We start from the raw sequence: 16,770 nt of genomic DNA on the forward strand, positions 1-16,770 counted from the left end.
AGCCCAGGGTCTCTTACATACTAAGCAGAGACTGTACCACTAAACTGCACCCTCAGGTTTCTTGATAGTCACTGTATACATAGTACCATCAGCAAAAAAGACTGAATAGCAGAGCTTCCCTGACCCTTAAGCAGGGGATGTGCTCTCCTTCCCTTCAGTAATTAAGATTCCTGCCAGTTACAGCGGTGCACAGCTATAATCTCAGTATGTGGAAGACAGACACAGGAAGATCACAGATTGGAGGCCAGCCTATGCAATTTAGCAAGCTACTGTTTCAAAATGACAAAGTCCAGGCGTGGTGGCACACCCTTGTAATTCCAGGGCTTGGGAGGCTGAGACAGGAGGATCACACAGGTTCGAAGTCAGCCTCAGCTACTCAGTGAGGCTCCCAGCAATTTAGTGAGACCCTGTTTCCAAATAAAGTATAAAATAGGTCTGGGAGTATAGCCCAGACTCAGAAAAGCCCTTAGGTTCCATCCCCAGTACCACCCCCCAAAAATAAAACAATAAAATAAAATAGGTGTAGCTCAGACGTGAAACATCTATGGATCCCATCCCCAGTACTACAAGAAAAAACTAAAAATCAAAATTAAAAAATGGAATGGCATGATAAAGACCTGGTTTATTATCAAATTTGTATAAAGAACATGGAGAACTGATTCTATTTTCTTTTAACTTCTTCCATTTAACTTTTAAAGTTACAAACAGAAAACAGTAACCATTACTTATTAGAAAGGTAATATAGTTTCTTTGCTTACAACAACTTATTTACTACCTTGATTTAACTAAAGAGAACAGGTTTTTTTCCATCTAGACTAAACAATGAAGTTCTTTTACTCTTCTACACAAGAGACCCAGTGAATTTATCAGTACATTTTTCTCCATCCTCATCTATTTCCATACAGATCTTTCTTTGACAGAATTTCCTTCTTATTACTAACTAGGTCTGGTATCCTCTTACTCATCATGATTTCAAGGAAGTCTAGATAAGATACATTCCTGGCTTTAGCAATGTGAGGGGCAAGAATACTTTTCCAGTAACTCAGTATTTTCTAAAGAAACTTATCAGTGAAAAAGGAAAATCAAAGTGTTATATGATATGCAATTTAGGTCACAGACCTTAGATTTATGTGCTTAATTCTATGAATAAAGTGCTCATTTTTCTTGCATCCATTAGATATAAAACGGAAGGCTTGATTAATATTAAAAGTGTTGTTTTTTGACAAAGGGACCAAAAACATACACTGGAGAAAAGATAGTCTGTTCAACAAATCGTGTTGGCAAAACTGGTTAACCATATGCAGGAAAACGGAAATAAATCCCACTTTCTCACCCTGCACAAGAGTCAATTCAAGATGGACCAAAGACTTTGAAACTAGACCAGAGACCTTGAGGCTCCTTGAAGAGGGCATAAGTCCAACAATGTAACATATAGGCACAGATCAAAACTATCTCAACAAGACCCCAAAGACATAAGAAACTATAATGCAAATCAATACGTGGGAGTGCACGACACTGAAGAGCTTCTGTACAGCAAAGGAAACTATCAAGAACCTCAACGGAGAGCCAACAGAATGGGAGATTTTTGCCAACTATTCCTCCAATAGAGGACTAATATCTAGAATATATAGATAACTCAAGAAACTCAGCACTAAGAAAACAAATAACAATAAAAAATGGACAAGTGAATTAAATAAACACTTCATGAAGAAATTCAAATGGCCAATAAATGCATGAAAAAATGCTCAACATCATTAGCAATCAGAGAAATGCAAATCAAAACTACTCTGAGATTTCACCTAACTCCAACTTAGAATGGTAATCATTCAACACACAAAAAACAACAGATGCTGGCAAGGATGTGGAGAAGTGGGAACTCTAAAGCATTGTTGGTGGGATTGCAAATTAGTGCAACCACTTTGGAAAACAATATGGAGGATCCTCAGAAGAATGGGAACGAACTTATCATTTGATCCAGCAATACCACTTCTGGTATCTACCCCAAAGAAAGGAAACCAAAGTACCAAACTAATGCATGTGTGTCTATGTTCATAGGTGCACAATTGAGCACTGCCAAACTATGGAACCAGCCAAGATGCCCATCAACAGATGGATTATAAAACTGTGGGATATGTACACAATGGAATTTTACTCATCCATAAAGAAAAACACAGTTACATCATTTACAGGGAAATGGATGGAACTAGAGGACATTATGCTAAGTGAGATTAGTCAGTCACAAAAAATAAGAAATCGGATGCTTTCCTTAATATGTGAAAGCTAGGGAAAAATAGGTAACAGGAAGAACTCTAGATGAAGAAGGAAATTCTATAGATGAGCAAATAAGACGACCTAACTGAAGGGATGGGAGAAGGGTAAGAGGGAAACTCTCTAAAGCACATAATGTACTTAAACAAACATTTCAGAGTCAATCACTAAGCCAAGCATGGGAAGGAGGGATGGGGAGAAAATGGGGTGGGAATTGGGTAAGGGCTTATTGGGTCATGTATGCATGTATGTCTCCACCATCTTTTATCCCATTAAAATGAATACAATGCGCCAATAAAAATTTTTAAAAAGTGTGCTCCATGGAGCTAGCAAATGATTTTACCTCTAAAACAAAGAGTAGTTATTTATTTGTGCCTTGTCTGGATAAAAACTAATAAGCTATAGAAAGAAAAAAAATTCCTAATATGCGAAAGCCAAGGAGAAATGGGTCATAGGAAGAGCTCTAGATGAAAAAGAATAAGACAACCTAACTGAGGGAATGGGAGGGGGGAAGAAGGAAACGCTCTAAAGCACACAATGTACTTATTCATACCATAGTCAACCACTAAGCCAAGCATGGGAAGGAGGGTTGGGGAGGGAATAGAGTGGGGATTGGGTAGGGGCTAACTGGGTGATGTGTACATATATGTCTACACAAGTTTTTCACCCCATTATGATGTATGAATACATTTTTTTAAAAAAATCAGAAATATAAAATTGTAAAGTTGACCATTTCCATAGGTAGAGTTTTTTTTTTTTTTCACTAAATTACAATCATGATAGGCCTTTCTTTCTTTCTTTCTTTCTTTCTTTCTTTCTTTCTTTCTTTCTTTGAATTGGGAATTGAACCCAGGGTAATTCTGCCTCCAAACTACAACCTTAGCCCTATTTTATTTATATTTATTTTTATTTTTATTTTATTGCAATACTGGGAATGGAACCCAGGGGCATTCTACCTCCAAGCAATTCCCCCAGCCCCATTTTTTATTCTATATTTTGAAACAGGGTCTCACTGAGTTGCAAAGGACTTAAGTAGCTGAGGCTGTCTGTGAATTGTGATCCTCCTGTCTCAGCTTCCCAAATGATGGGATGACAAGTGTGCACCACCACACCTAGCTTTATTTTTATTTTGAAACAGGGTCTCACTAGGTTGCTGAGAGTCTCACTATTTGCTGAAGCTGTCCTTGAACCTGCAATCCTTCTGTCTTAGCCTCCCAAGTACTGAGATTACAGGTATGAGCCACCATGCATGGCTGTGGTCCTGTGGTGCTAGATTTGAACCCAGGGCCTCACACATGCTAGACAAATATTCTACCACTAAGCTATATCCCCAGTCCCTTTTTAAAAATGTGTGATATCGAGGATTGAACCCAAGGGCACTATACCACCAAGCTACATTCCCACTCCTTCCTTCCTTCCTTTCTTTCTTTCTTTCTTTCTTTCTTTCTTTCTTTCTTTCTTTCTTTCCTTTTTCTTTGCAGTACTGGAGATTGAACTCAGGCATTCTACAGATAAGATACACCCCTAGTCCTATTTCTATTCTTATTTATTTATTTATTTATTTATTTATTTATTTATTTTTGCGAGTTTGGGGATAGAACCCAGGGGCATTCGACTTCCGAGCTACACTCCCTGCCCTATTGGTTTTTTTATTCTTTATTTTGAATCAGAGTCTTACTAAGTTGCAAGTAGGCCTAAATGGAGCAATTTGTAAAACTGAGGGTGAAGCCAAAAGTGCAAGAAAAACCCCCAAGATTAAGAAATGCAATCAGGAATGGTGGTGAATGCCTTTAATCCCAGTACTTGGGAGGCTGAGATAGGATAATCGCAGGTTCAAAGCCAGCCTCAGCAACTTAGTGAGGCTGTCAGTAACTTAGCAAGACCTTGTTTTCAAATAAAAAATAAAATAAAGGTGGGATGTGGCTCAGAGGTAGAATGCCCTTGGGTTCAATCCCCAGTACCATGAGAAAGAAAGAAATGTAAAATAATGACTGATAAAGGCTTCAAGATATAAACCATGGAGCAAAGCTACAAGAGTAAGTATAAAGCCAACTGCAAACCACTAGGCCACTGTGCACTGGGCTGCTAAGGCCCTGTGGAGACTGCATCTCAACACCAAGTGCCTTGGATGCCAGAAGCAGAGCTACAAGACCTAATGTTTGCCCTTCTGGGTTTTAATCCTGTTTTGGTCCCATTCCTTCTTTCTGTGGTTCTACTCCTCCCATTTGGCATGCAAATATTTACTTGGTGCCACTGTACATTGAATGCATGTAACTTGCTTTTTATTTTTACAGGAGCTCACAGCCATGGGTTTACCTTGAGTCTCTGAGGATATTTTTTACTTTTGAGTGATACTGAAACTTTTAAAACTATGGGACTCTTGGAGATAAAATAACTGCATTTTGCATTGTATAATGGCCATGTCTTTGGGGCCAGTGGTGGAATATTATGATTTGGATTTAGAATGTACTCCAGACTTTATGTCATAGACAAGGGAGCCTTGTTGAAGTGGAATTTGGTTGTTAGGAAGGAGTCCCCGAGGGACTTGGGGACTCTGTGTGTGTGTGTGTGTGTGTGTGTGTGTGTGTGTGTGTATACACGCTAGGCTATTCATATATATATATATATATATATATATATATATATATACACACACACATACATACATACTTTTTTTTGCGGGTCTGGGGATGGAACCCAGGAGCATATGACCTCCAAGCTATACCTCCTGCCCTATTTTTTATTCTTTATTTTGAAACAGGGTCTCACTGAGTTGCAGAGGGCCTCACTACTAAGTAGCTGAGGCTGTCTGTGAACCGTGATCCCCTGGTTTCAGCCTCCCAAATGCTGGGATTACAAGAGTGTGCCACCACGCCTGGGAGATATATATATATATATAATTTTTTTTAAATTGACTTGCTTTCTGTTTCTACATCTAGACTCCATGATGTGAGAGCAGAATTCCTCTGCTTGTGCACTCTTTCTTTGTTTCCTGCTGCTATTCCCTTAGCTCCACAGACATAACCAGCTTAACATGGACTACAATATCTGAAATCTCCAGAATTATGACCAAATAAATCTTTCCTCTAAGTTGTAGTCATCAGAAAGTTGGGTAAAAGCAGTGAGAATACAGACTGAAACAATAGATTTCATGCTATATTGTACTATGAAAATAATATTATGTAAAGTAATGAGATACTGAGTTTAACAATTACCCCAAAGAAAAGTGATCCACAAGGCTTTAGGATTTTTTTGCAACCACTTACTTATTTATAAGGGTTAGAGAAGAGAAGGAATTTGCAAAAAACTCTGTCCTGAAGCTAAGATCAAGGATGTAAATGATATTGGAAAGTCATTCTTTTCTTTTCTCTTTTCTTTTCTTTTCTCCAGTACCAGTGGTACTGGAGATGGAACCCAAGGGGCATTCTACCTCCAAGCTACACTCCCAGCCCTATTTTTTATATAATTTAATTAATTTATTTATTTATTGCAGTACTGGGGATGGAACCCAGAAGCATTCTACCTCCAATCTACATCCCCAGCCCTATTTTTTATTCTTTATTTTGAAACAGAGTCTCCCTGGCCGGTGCTGGGGCCAGCGAGGCTGGGATTGGAGCCTGTTGTGAGGCAAGGCCAATACTGGGGCCTCCCAAGCCGGGATTGGAGCCTGCCGAGGGATGAGGCCAGTGCCAGGGCCAGCGAGGCTGATATCAGAGACTGCTATGAGGCAAGGCCAGTGCCGAGGCCTCCGAGGCAGGGATCGGAGCCTGCCGTGAGGCAAAGCTGGTGCTGGAGCCAGCAAGGCCAAGATCAGAGACTGCTGGGTGGCCAGGCTGGTGCCAGGCCTCCAAGAGTAGGATCGGAACTTACAATGTGGCATACACAGAGAAATATCACAGAAAATAAAAAATCAGATGCTTTCTCTAATATGCAAAAACTAGGAAGAAATGGGTAATAGAAGGAAATCCAGTTGAAGAAAGGGTCCTATAGAGGAGCAGTTAAGGTGACCAATCAGAGGGGATGTAATGAGGGAAGATGGAATCTCTTTAAAGCGCATGATGTACGTAAACAAATATATCAAAGTTAATCACTAAATCAAGCATGGGATCGAGGGATGGGGAGGGAATGGGATGGGGATCAGATAAAAGCTAATTGGATGATGTGTGATTGTATACCCTCACAAGTCTTGTATTCCATTGAGATGTTTGACTACAATGCACCAATAAAAATATTTTAAATAAAAAAGGAAAAAGAAACAGGGTCTCACTGAGTTGCAAAGGACCTAAGTAGCTGAAGTTGTCCGTAAACCGTGATCCTCCTGTCTCAGCCTCCTAAATGCTGGGATTACTAGTGTACACCACCACGCTAGGCTATTCTTTATTTTTAAAACAAGTTGCTGAGGGCCTCACTAAGTAGCTGAGGCTGGCGGCAAACCTGCGATCCTCCTGTCTTAGCCTCCCAAGTACTGGGATTGCAAGTGTGTGCCACCACGCTTTGGAAAGTCATTTCAATACAACATTTCAAAACATGCTAAGTGTTTAAAAACAAAAACAATATATATATATATATATATATATATATATAGAGAGAGAGAGAGAGAGAGAGAGAGAGACATCAATATACATTTTAACAAACAGTCAATCCTGAGGGATAATCTTGAATCAAGTGATTCAAGACAGATGAAATCCAATTGCTCTAAAAACCTTAAGGAAACCAGATTAGACAGTAGGTTCCTGTTGTCATTGTCTATCTCACTGCTAATGAGGCACGATTTACCTAACCAAGAGATAGAACATTCATTTCCCCTTCTCTCCTTTGAGGACAGTGGAGTATTTCCAAATGCAACCTGATTTCTTCTCCCCAGCACCAACTGCAGGCTGAACATTTACTTAATTATGAATACAAATATAAACAGAACATCTGAGTCTTATAGGTCATACGACCATAACACCAAATCAATAATATTTCTGCTAGTCTATTATCCCAATCATTCAGTACAACAAACACTTAAGAAGGTTCTCAAGCTGATGACTACTGACAAGTCTTTCTGGTTTCCTCAGTCCAGCTTCCCTACTCCCTATGTTCTAACTCCCAGCTCACCATTATATCTTCTATTCAATAAGATGTATTTGAAGAAAAAGCAGGTATGTCTCTATTTAGGAAGGATCACCAGCTATAAACATATTGTGCATTATTAATTTCTATATTCTCCATCTGTCCTGGTAAGTGTGAAAGAGAATTTCCTTAGAGACAGAGAGGGAGAAGTGCCCACTGCCTCTGAGAAAATGTGCAATAAACCATCCCCTAGGCTGAGATACCAGATGTACTGCAGTTCCCAGCACAAGCTCAGGACAGAAAAAACAAAGCCACAGCATGATAAGAGAAACATGTGCCTGTCCACACTGAACTGGGCCACAGCCTTGTTCAGAAGGTGGCTGTCACAGTTGTTTAAAACAATGACAGGTAGCTAAAACCAAGATAACACAGAAATAATCCAAAGTCTGACAATGTCAGCTCTGTGAACAGCAACTACAATAGTGAAAGACATTAAAAGTACGGCACAGAAATGAAAAAGATAAAAAAAAAAAAACAAAGAAGATACTATCCTAAGACTCTCCTAGCTGAAAATGTACTAAAAGTGCTTGGGGCCAAGAGCAGAAGAGAATCTGAGCAAGAATATAAACATCTTAAGAAAGCAGTGTCTGGAAGATCATTAATGATGTGTGAGAGTTGGCAAATCCAAAAGACTGGCTAGATCCATTCTGAAGGATACATCTGGCATTTCTTTGGCACCAACTGAGAGGACTTATGCACTTGTCACTTCCACTGATAAAGAAGTAATTCTAGCTAGGCTGGCAGAAGAATGTGGGTAAAATCACCAGCCAATAAAATCTCCTTCCTTAATTACAACTGCTCTCGAGTATGATTCTTGCAGGGCAAGAGGTGTGAGCAAAGTCTTGTTACCTTGAGATCAGAGTTTCTCAACCTCAGTGCTGCCAACATTTTGGACCTGCTAATCCTTCGTTATAAGAGATGGGGCCATGCATGCTTAGCAGCATCCCTGGCTTCCACTCACTAGAGGATAGCAGCACTCCCCCTTTACTCTAGAAGTCATAATCAAGAATGTCTCTAGATATCACTAAATGTTTGCTTGGCAAAAAAAGTCTCTCGGCTGAGAATCACTGCTGAGATCAATAAAATGTGATAGCTAGCGTTCATTAGTCTTGAGGAGATACTTCCTGATATAGTCGCCGATTATTGCACTGTAACTCCCACTGCCTCCTGATGCAACGTGGGCTGACCAGTGTGCTATTCTGCCATAGTAGAAGTGGTGGGCAGGGCATAACCCAGGCCATCACTGTCACGATGGCTCACTTCTAACACAGGTTTCAGGGACATTTGCTATAGCCACTGTAATTGAGGTCAGAATGCATGCTATCTTAATTTTGTTTCAAGACCTAACATGTGATGCAATATTTTCTCTAAGATCATTCCTTTAAATATCTAGAGCTTCGATGAAGTTCTCTCAGAATCATCTCTTTGGTTTGCCTGAAAGTGCATTTCAAGCTATCTTCTCTTATCTTTGGACTCTGAAAAGAGTTATAACTAAGTAGAAAGGCAAAAACCTTAGCACAAACTAGTGATATAATTGAAATTTTTTCTACACATTCCAAGGGAGAATGTAATTATTCTCAGCACCCCAATAGGTTGTGCCTTTTCCTGTTCATGTGAAAGTGGCTTCACAATTTCATAACACTAAGCCAGAGTTTTGGTTCCACATTATTACCAGATGGCAACTTACTTGTAACACACTCTTTTCTTGCTATTAAATCCTGCCTTTTGCCTATTTTACCTCATAAATAGTAGAAAAGAAAAATTGGGATTCTTATTTATTTATTGTACTGGAAATTGAATCCAGAAAGCTACACCACAGCCCTATTTTTAATTAATTAATTAATTAATTATTTTTGCGAGTCTGGGGATGGAACCCAGGGGCATTCTACCTCCAAGCTACATCCCTTGCCCTATATTTATTTATTTATTTATTTATTTATTTATTTATTTATTTATTTAGTGGTACTGGGGGTGGAACCCTGGCTACACTCCTAGACCTTTTTTATATTTTATTTGGAAACAGGGTCTCTTAAGCCAGAGAGGCTGGCTTCGAACCTGTGCAATCCTCCTGTCTCCACCTCCCTAGCGAGGGGATTATAAGCATGTGCCACCATTCCCGGCTTTTTTATCCTTTATTTTGAAACAAGTTCTCACTGAGTTAAGGAGGGTCTCACTAAGTAGCTAAGACTATCCACGAACCGAGATTCTCCTCTGGTCTCAGCCTCCTGAATACTGCGATTACAGATGTGCGCCACCACGCCCGGCTCTATTTTAAAATTAAAAAAAAAATGTTTTTATTTTTTTGCCGGGCGTGGTGGTGCATGCTTGTAATCCCCACACTTGGGAGGTGGAGACAGGAGGATCTTGCAGGTTTAAAGCCAGCTGCGCTGGCTTAAGAAACCCTGTTTTCAAATAAAAATATAAAAATAGGTCTGGGAGTGTAGCCCGGAGGTAGAAGGGCTTCCAGGAAACCCAGTACCACCAAAAAAAAAAAAAAAAAAAAAAAAAAAAAATTATTTTTATTTTTATTTTTGCAGAATTGGGGATTAAACTCAAGGGCATTCTACCTCCAAGCTATAACCCCATACCTATACCTATTTTTTTATTCTTTTTCTTTTGTTGTTGTTGCCATACCTTTTTTTTTTTTGGTGGTACTGGGGTTCCTGGAAGCCCTTCTACCTCCGGGCTACACTCCCAGACCTATTTTTACATTTTTATTTGGAAACAGGGTCTCCTAAGCCAGCGCGCGCGGCTGGCTTCGAACCTGCGCGATCCTCCTGTCTCTGCCTCCCAAACGCGGGGATTACAAGCGTGCGCCACCACGCCCGGCACCATACCTATTTTTTATTCTTTTTCTTTTGTTGTTGGGGATGGAACTCTGGGGCATTCTACTTCAGAGCTATACCCCCAGCCCTATTTTTTTTTTTTTTTTAATTTTGAAACAGGGTCTCACTGAGTTGCCAGAGCCTCACTAAGTAGCTGAGACTGGCTGCAAATTGCAATCCTCTTGTCTCAGCCTCCTAAATGCTGGGATTACAAGCATGTGCCACCATGCCCGGCCTATTCTTTCTTTTGAAACAGGATCTCACTAGGTTGTGAGGGCCTCACTAAATATTTGAGGCTGGCCACAAACCTGCGATTCTCCTTTCTTAGCCTCCCAAGTACTGGGATTACAAGCACGTACCACCATGCCTGGCTTCACAGCCTTATTTTATTTTTATTTTTATCAACCAATCGTGCTAGGATGCATGAGAGTCTCACTACTTCCTGATGCTGTCCTCAAACCTGTGATCCTCCTGTCTCAGCCTCCCAGGTACTAGGATTACAAGCATGTGCCACTGCTCCTGGCTTAATTTTTCTTTTAGTAAAATAAGAAGTAATTTAATGTTCTAACTACCAAGAAAAGCCACATGAGTATGTAAACAAAAAAAAAATACAATTTAAACTATCAGCAAGCCGGGCGTGGTGGCACACGCTTGTAATCCCTGCGCTTGGAAGGCAGAGACAGGAGGATCGCGCAGGTTCGAAGCCAGCCGCGCCCACTGGCTTAGGAGACCCTGTTTCCAAATAAAAATGTAAAAATAGGTCTGGGAGTGTAGCCCGGAGGTAGAAGGGCTTCCAGGAACCCCAGTACCACCAAAAACAACAACAACAACAACAACAACAACAACAGCAACAAAAACTCAGCAAAAAAATCATATATGTATATATATATACACATACATATATATATATATATATATATATAGTTTATATATTATGGTAAATAATGTAAAATATCCCATAAACATTTCAGAAAAGAAAGAAGAAATGTAGGTTTTATAAGTAAATCTGAGAAAAAGAGGAACTTTTACATAAGTTATACAAACACATGTTTTCCTAAGTCGGCCAAAGGTCCCAATGATATCACTGTTGGCTATTACACTAGCCAAATTCTTGGCTTGGAAGATTACCACTGCCTTTCTACAGATGTGAGCCCTTCTCTGGAAGGAGAAAAACACTTTGCAGGAACTGAGGAGATGTGGCAGTCAGAGACCAGATACCAAGAAACATCAACATTATCTCTAGTCTTCTTGAGCTAGGGCAATTTACAATGAAAATTACCCTCCCAAAGATTATATATTTCCTTCCTACAGTGACCCTCTCTCTTCCAAGGTAGCGAGTTAACTCTGTTCACAAGATAGAAATACAGCCTGTATCATTTACCATGGTCCAACCCAGTGTTGTTGGGACATTAGTGATCCAAGGGCCAGGGCGTGGTGCCTAGAGAAAAAAAAGGCTCTTGGCTGTACTGGGCTTAGATCTCTTCTTGGAGAAAGGGAAGGAGGAAGGAAAAAGAAAAAAAGGAAGACAGCAAGAAAGAAGTAGGAATAACATTTAGAAAAAACATAAATTGCCCAGGTTGGCCATGAGCCTCACCTTCCTTAGTGTCTACCACAGCCTGCAGCCTTCACTTTGTCCTAAGGGCAGTAATTCTCACATGTAGTCATCTTGACAGATGAGGAAACAGAAATTCATGAACAGCTTATTAAATGGTAGGTCACATAGAGAGTGACCAGCAAAGCAGCAGTACAGTCAATGTCCTGCCTCCCGGTTGTATATCCTCTCAGCTAACTTCATCATACTCTCCCCACAAATTCCATCTAGAGGCTGAAACATCAAACTACAGAAAGCATACAGAATGTATATAGAAAAGAATTAAGTGGTCCTATCATATTACACATACATTTCTTTTTTTCTCTTTGCCCACCCAACCAAACATAGCTTGGAACAACATGAATAGGTGAGACTTTTAAACATGGTGGTGTTAAGTTGTGTCCATACACAACACTGCAGCAACAGATACGACATAATTCTGTTCCCAATGTTAGGTCACCCTTTATGGCAATTTCCTCCTTTCTAATAATATATTTCTACACTCAAGTGTGCATACTTAAAACTGAGTTAGGCTGGGCATTGTAGCTCACGCTTGTAATCCCAGCATTCAGGGAGGCTGAGCAAGAGGATCACAGTTTGCGAACAGCCTCAGTTACTTAGTGAGGCATTTTGTTTGAAAATAAAGAATAAAAACCAGGGCGTGGGGGTGCAGCTTGGAGGTAGACTGCCCCTGGGTTTCATCCCCAGTACCCCCCCCACACACACACACGCATAACAAAGTCAGGGTTGCCTATTATTCTAGCTTTTCTCACTCTTTCTTGGCTATAACCTAGCTTATTTCCTACTTTGTGTGTAAGCCTGCCTGTAAGCCTAGTACTTAAGAGGCTGAGACTAGAGGATTGCAGGTTCAAGGCCTGTCTCATTAACTTAGTGAAACCCTGTTTCAAAATAAAATATAAAAAAGACTGGGGTGTACAATGTTTCTGGGCTCAATCCCTAGTACAAAGAAAAAGTATAGGAAAGGATGAAAGGTGGATGAGCTGTTTGCACATGGGCTTCCTGTTTCCATGACTGCTTCCCCATCAGTGCAGTCAAGGAGAGACAGGGGTTCCTCTCAAAATTTCAAAACAAGACAATAAACTTTGTGCTTTTCATATCAACACTTTTAATTCTCAATATACCACAATAGCACCAATTTATTTTGTGTGTGTGTGGGGGGGGGTACTGGGGATTGAACCCAGAGGCATTCTACCTCTAAGCAGTACCTCCAGCCCTAATTTTTTTTTTAATTTTGAAACAGGGTCTCAATAGGTTAATGAGAGTCTCAGACTACTTGCTGAGACTGTCCTTGAACCTGCAGTCTTCCTGTCTCAGTCTCCCAAGTACTGAAATTACAAACTTGTGCCACCATACTCACTTCAAAATTATATTTAAATAAACAAGTACATCCATTAAAATTGGACATAATATCATAGAAAAGATGAAAGTATTTTGCATTTTTACATGGCTGCTTCCTTTCAGAATAAAATCAGGAGATATTGGTAATGGTTATATATAGTTATTTTAAAAATCATAGAAGTAACCAGTAAGGTGAGACTCACTTTATTAGCCTTTGATTAAGTAAGACAATTTGGTAACATAATTCTATTTATTTATTTATTTATTTATTTATTTATTTATTGGCACTGGGGATTGAACTCAGGGGCATTCTAGTCTGGGATACACTCCAAGGTTCCCTTTTTTTTTTTTAATGTTGAAAGATGTTCTTGTTGGCTGGGCATGGTGGTGCATGCTTGTAATCCCAGTACTTGGGAGGCTGAGACAGGAGGATTCTACAGGTTTGAAGCCAGCCTCAGCTACTTAGTGAGGCTCTCAGCAACTTAGTGAGACCTGTTTCCAAATAAAATATAAAAGAGGTCTGGAGATGTAGCCTGGAAGTAGAAGGCCCCTGGGCTCCACCCCTAGTGCCCACCACCTCTAAAAATGAGGGTTTTGCTAAGTTGCTGAGGTTGGCCTCAAACCTGTGATCCTACTATTATATAATCCCCCAAAGGTTACAGAAAAAATTAAAATCAGGTCAAAAGAGGAGAAGCATTGAAAAAAAACATAATGACAAACAAAACAATTTTCCAAGCTAAAAAAAAATCACATTGTTGTGCACAGTATTTTTCTTGCGTTCAAATGAAAAGTTAGAAGTGGTTATCTTATTTATTTATATTGATTCATTGGTACTGGGGATTGAATCCAGGAACATTCTACCTCTCAGTTATATCCCAACCTTTTTTTTTTTTCTTTTTTGCAATACTGGGGATGGAATCTAGGGGTATTCTACCTCTGAGTTAACATCCCTAGCCCTAATTTCTATTCTTCATTTTGAAACAGGGTCTCATCAAGTTTCAAAGTGCCTCACTAAGTAGCTGAGGCTGTCCAGGTAACACGATCCTCCTGTTTCAGCCTCCTAAATGCTGGGATTACAAGCATGAGCCTCCACATTCACATTTGGCTACTCTTGCAGTTTGAATACTGAGAATGTTGAGTTTGCCATACTATTGACAGATGTAGACAATAAAAACCCTATACAGTCTAGCGCCATGAGAAGATAAACTTTCTAATCGCCTTTTAAATCTTCAATTTGCTGCAAATACAAATGATAAGTAACAGCTAATATTTAATGAGTGTCTATGTGCCAAGCACTGTTCCTATCCTTATTTTCATGAGTAATCTGTATTTTATTTTTTCCACTAACCCAGAGACTACACAGGGACAAAGGCTTTATATTGTTCCTTATTGCAAACCCAGCATGTAGTATGCTTAACACATAACACATAGTAGGCACTGAATTAGTATCTGTTGAATAAACTACAGTTCTGAAAGCTTTAAATATTTTTAAATGTTCACTATTACGCAGGCTACACATAAATGCAATAGAAGAGAAAATAGAGCATATTAAACATACCAAAATAAAAATTTTTGCTAAAAGTTGCACTTTATGTGTTCAATATAAAAAGTTTTTTTTTATTTTCCCTGTGGCACTGGGAATTGATCTGGGACCTCATGCATACCAGATCAAGAGTCCACTACTAAGGCATATTCCCACCTAAAATATTTTTTTTTTTGTGTGTGTAGTGTTAGGAATTGAACCCAGAGGCATTCTACCTCTGAGCTAAAATACCCCTATCCCTATTTTATTTTTTATTTGGAAACAGGGTCTCACTAAATTGATGTGATCCTCACTGAGTTTGATCAGTTTGAGTTGTGGAGACTGGCGCTGAACCTATGGTCCTTATGTCTCAGCCTCCCAAGTACTGGGATTACAGATGTGCTCCACCACACCCTGCTTAAAATGTATTTCTTACTATAAGTAACAATTTTTTTAAAAGTCTGGAAATACTGGTTTATGTGAATTATTTCATTTGCTCAACGCAAAAACCCCATAGATAACTTCCACATAACAGAACTGGGATTTCTAGAGGTTTTTCGTGGTGTCTAACCTGACACCTACAAATATTGCTATCACCTACAGATAGTCAGTCATGGGCATTATACTAGTAAAAGCTGAATTAACTAAATAAGGTTTCATTAGTAGAAATTATTTGGTTAATAAAAGCTGAATTGAATATCTGCCACGTTTAACCAGCTCTGCGGTTGGCTGGCTATTTATTTATTGTGATACTGAAGATTGAACTGAGGGGCATTTTTATTATTTACTTATTTATTGTGGTACTGGGGATTGAACCCAAGTGCATTCTACTTCTGTACTACACTCCCAGGCTTATTTTATATTTTGAAACAGGGTCTAACTAAATTGCAGAGGGCCTCACCAAGTTGCTGGGGTTGGACTCGAACCTGCAATCCTCCTGTATCAGCTTCCCAAGTACTGGGATTAAAGGTGTGAGCCACCACGCCTGACATTTTTTATTTTTCCCCCATAAATTGCTGAAAGCCTCGCTAAGTTGCTGAAGCTTGCTTTGAACCTGAGATTCTTCTATCTAGTCTCCCAAGTACTAGGATTACAGGTGTGTGCCACCACATCAGGCTTGTGTGGGCTTTAGTTTATAACCAAACCTCTCTGAGATTCGATTTCCCCACGTTAAACAGGGATATTCATAAGCTTATTGTTAATTTTAAATGGTTTACTGTGTAAATACGCTAGGCCAACAAATAGAAGCTGTTGCGATTAAAGTACCTATTAGTGTTTTCCCTCTGGTTCTGTAAATCACATTCAATCCACTACACTGTAACTGGAAACTGTAACAAAAGTATGAATCAGAAATTTATTGGATTAAACAGCAAAGTACAGGAATAGGTGATAAATGGCTGAGATCCGCCCAAGAGTTTCTGCTGGAACTGGCTACAAAAGATGCCCGAATCAAGATCAGGAAGCTTTGTTGGCTTGAGTAACTACGGACATTGAAGCAAACAAGGCTGCTAAACCGTAAAAACAAAAACGAATCCATACACCTGAGAGGTCAGAGCAACGTCCATCTTCTTCCTCCGCAGCCTCCTGGAGCCCAAAGCAGGTGCTCTAGAAAGGCGCCTGGTCTGCTCCCGCCCAAAGGCCTTGGGTACCCAGGACCTAGGCAAGGAGGTTCGGAGCGACTCACCCCGGAGACTCCGTTGATACTGCCCCAGAACCTCCTCCAGGGTGGAGTTCCCTGGGAACTTCTCCATGCACAGACTCTGGGCTCCGAGGTGGCAGTCAGGTGGGGAAACGTCCACGGTACTCTCTCAGAGAACCGGCCGGCGCCGCGCACACTAGCCCACTCCTGCCGCGGCTGTCACAGGTTAGCCTGGAGCCCTGGACAGCACGCATGGAATCTTCCCACCCACCGGACCTCGAGGCGCATGTCGGGAGTCGTAGTTCGTAGAACTTAAGCTCGTAGCCTCCAGAGCCCGGGCTGCACTACAACTCCCAGAGGGCAGCGCGGCCAGGAGCCCCGCGGCGGCTGGCGAATCCCGCGGTTGCCTAGAGACAGGCAAGAAGGCCCCGCCCCTCCCCAGCCCGGTCGC

At 40.4% G+C, this 16,770-nt stretch overlaps 1 protein-coding gene across 1 annotated transcript in view; it reads right to left on the reverse strand.

Moving 5' to 3' along the window:
- SDCCAG8 (SHH signaling and ciliogenesis regulator SDCCAG8) overlaps positions 1 to 16,431 on the reverse strand; it is a gene marked incomplete at both ends in the record, with an annotated part of 250,021 nt that extends 233,590 nt beyond the window's left edge. Inside the window, one exon of the mRNA XM_080698322.1 lies at positions 16,365 to 16,431. Within this exon, the coding sequence (XP_080554448.1) occupies positions 16,365 to 16,431 (67 nt within the window). The remainder of the gene's footprint in view (positions 1 to 16,364) is intronic.
- Between the last annotated feature and the right edge of the window lie 339 nt (positions 16,432 to 16,770).

Source organism: Muscardinus avellanarius (assembly GCF_963383645.1).
Source record: "Muscardinus avellanarius genome assembly, chromosome: 7".
In the NCBI taxonomy this organism is placed as follows: Eukaryota; Metazoa; Chordata; class Mammalia; order Rodentia; family Gliridae; genus Muscardinus; species Muscardinus avellanarius.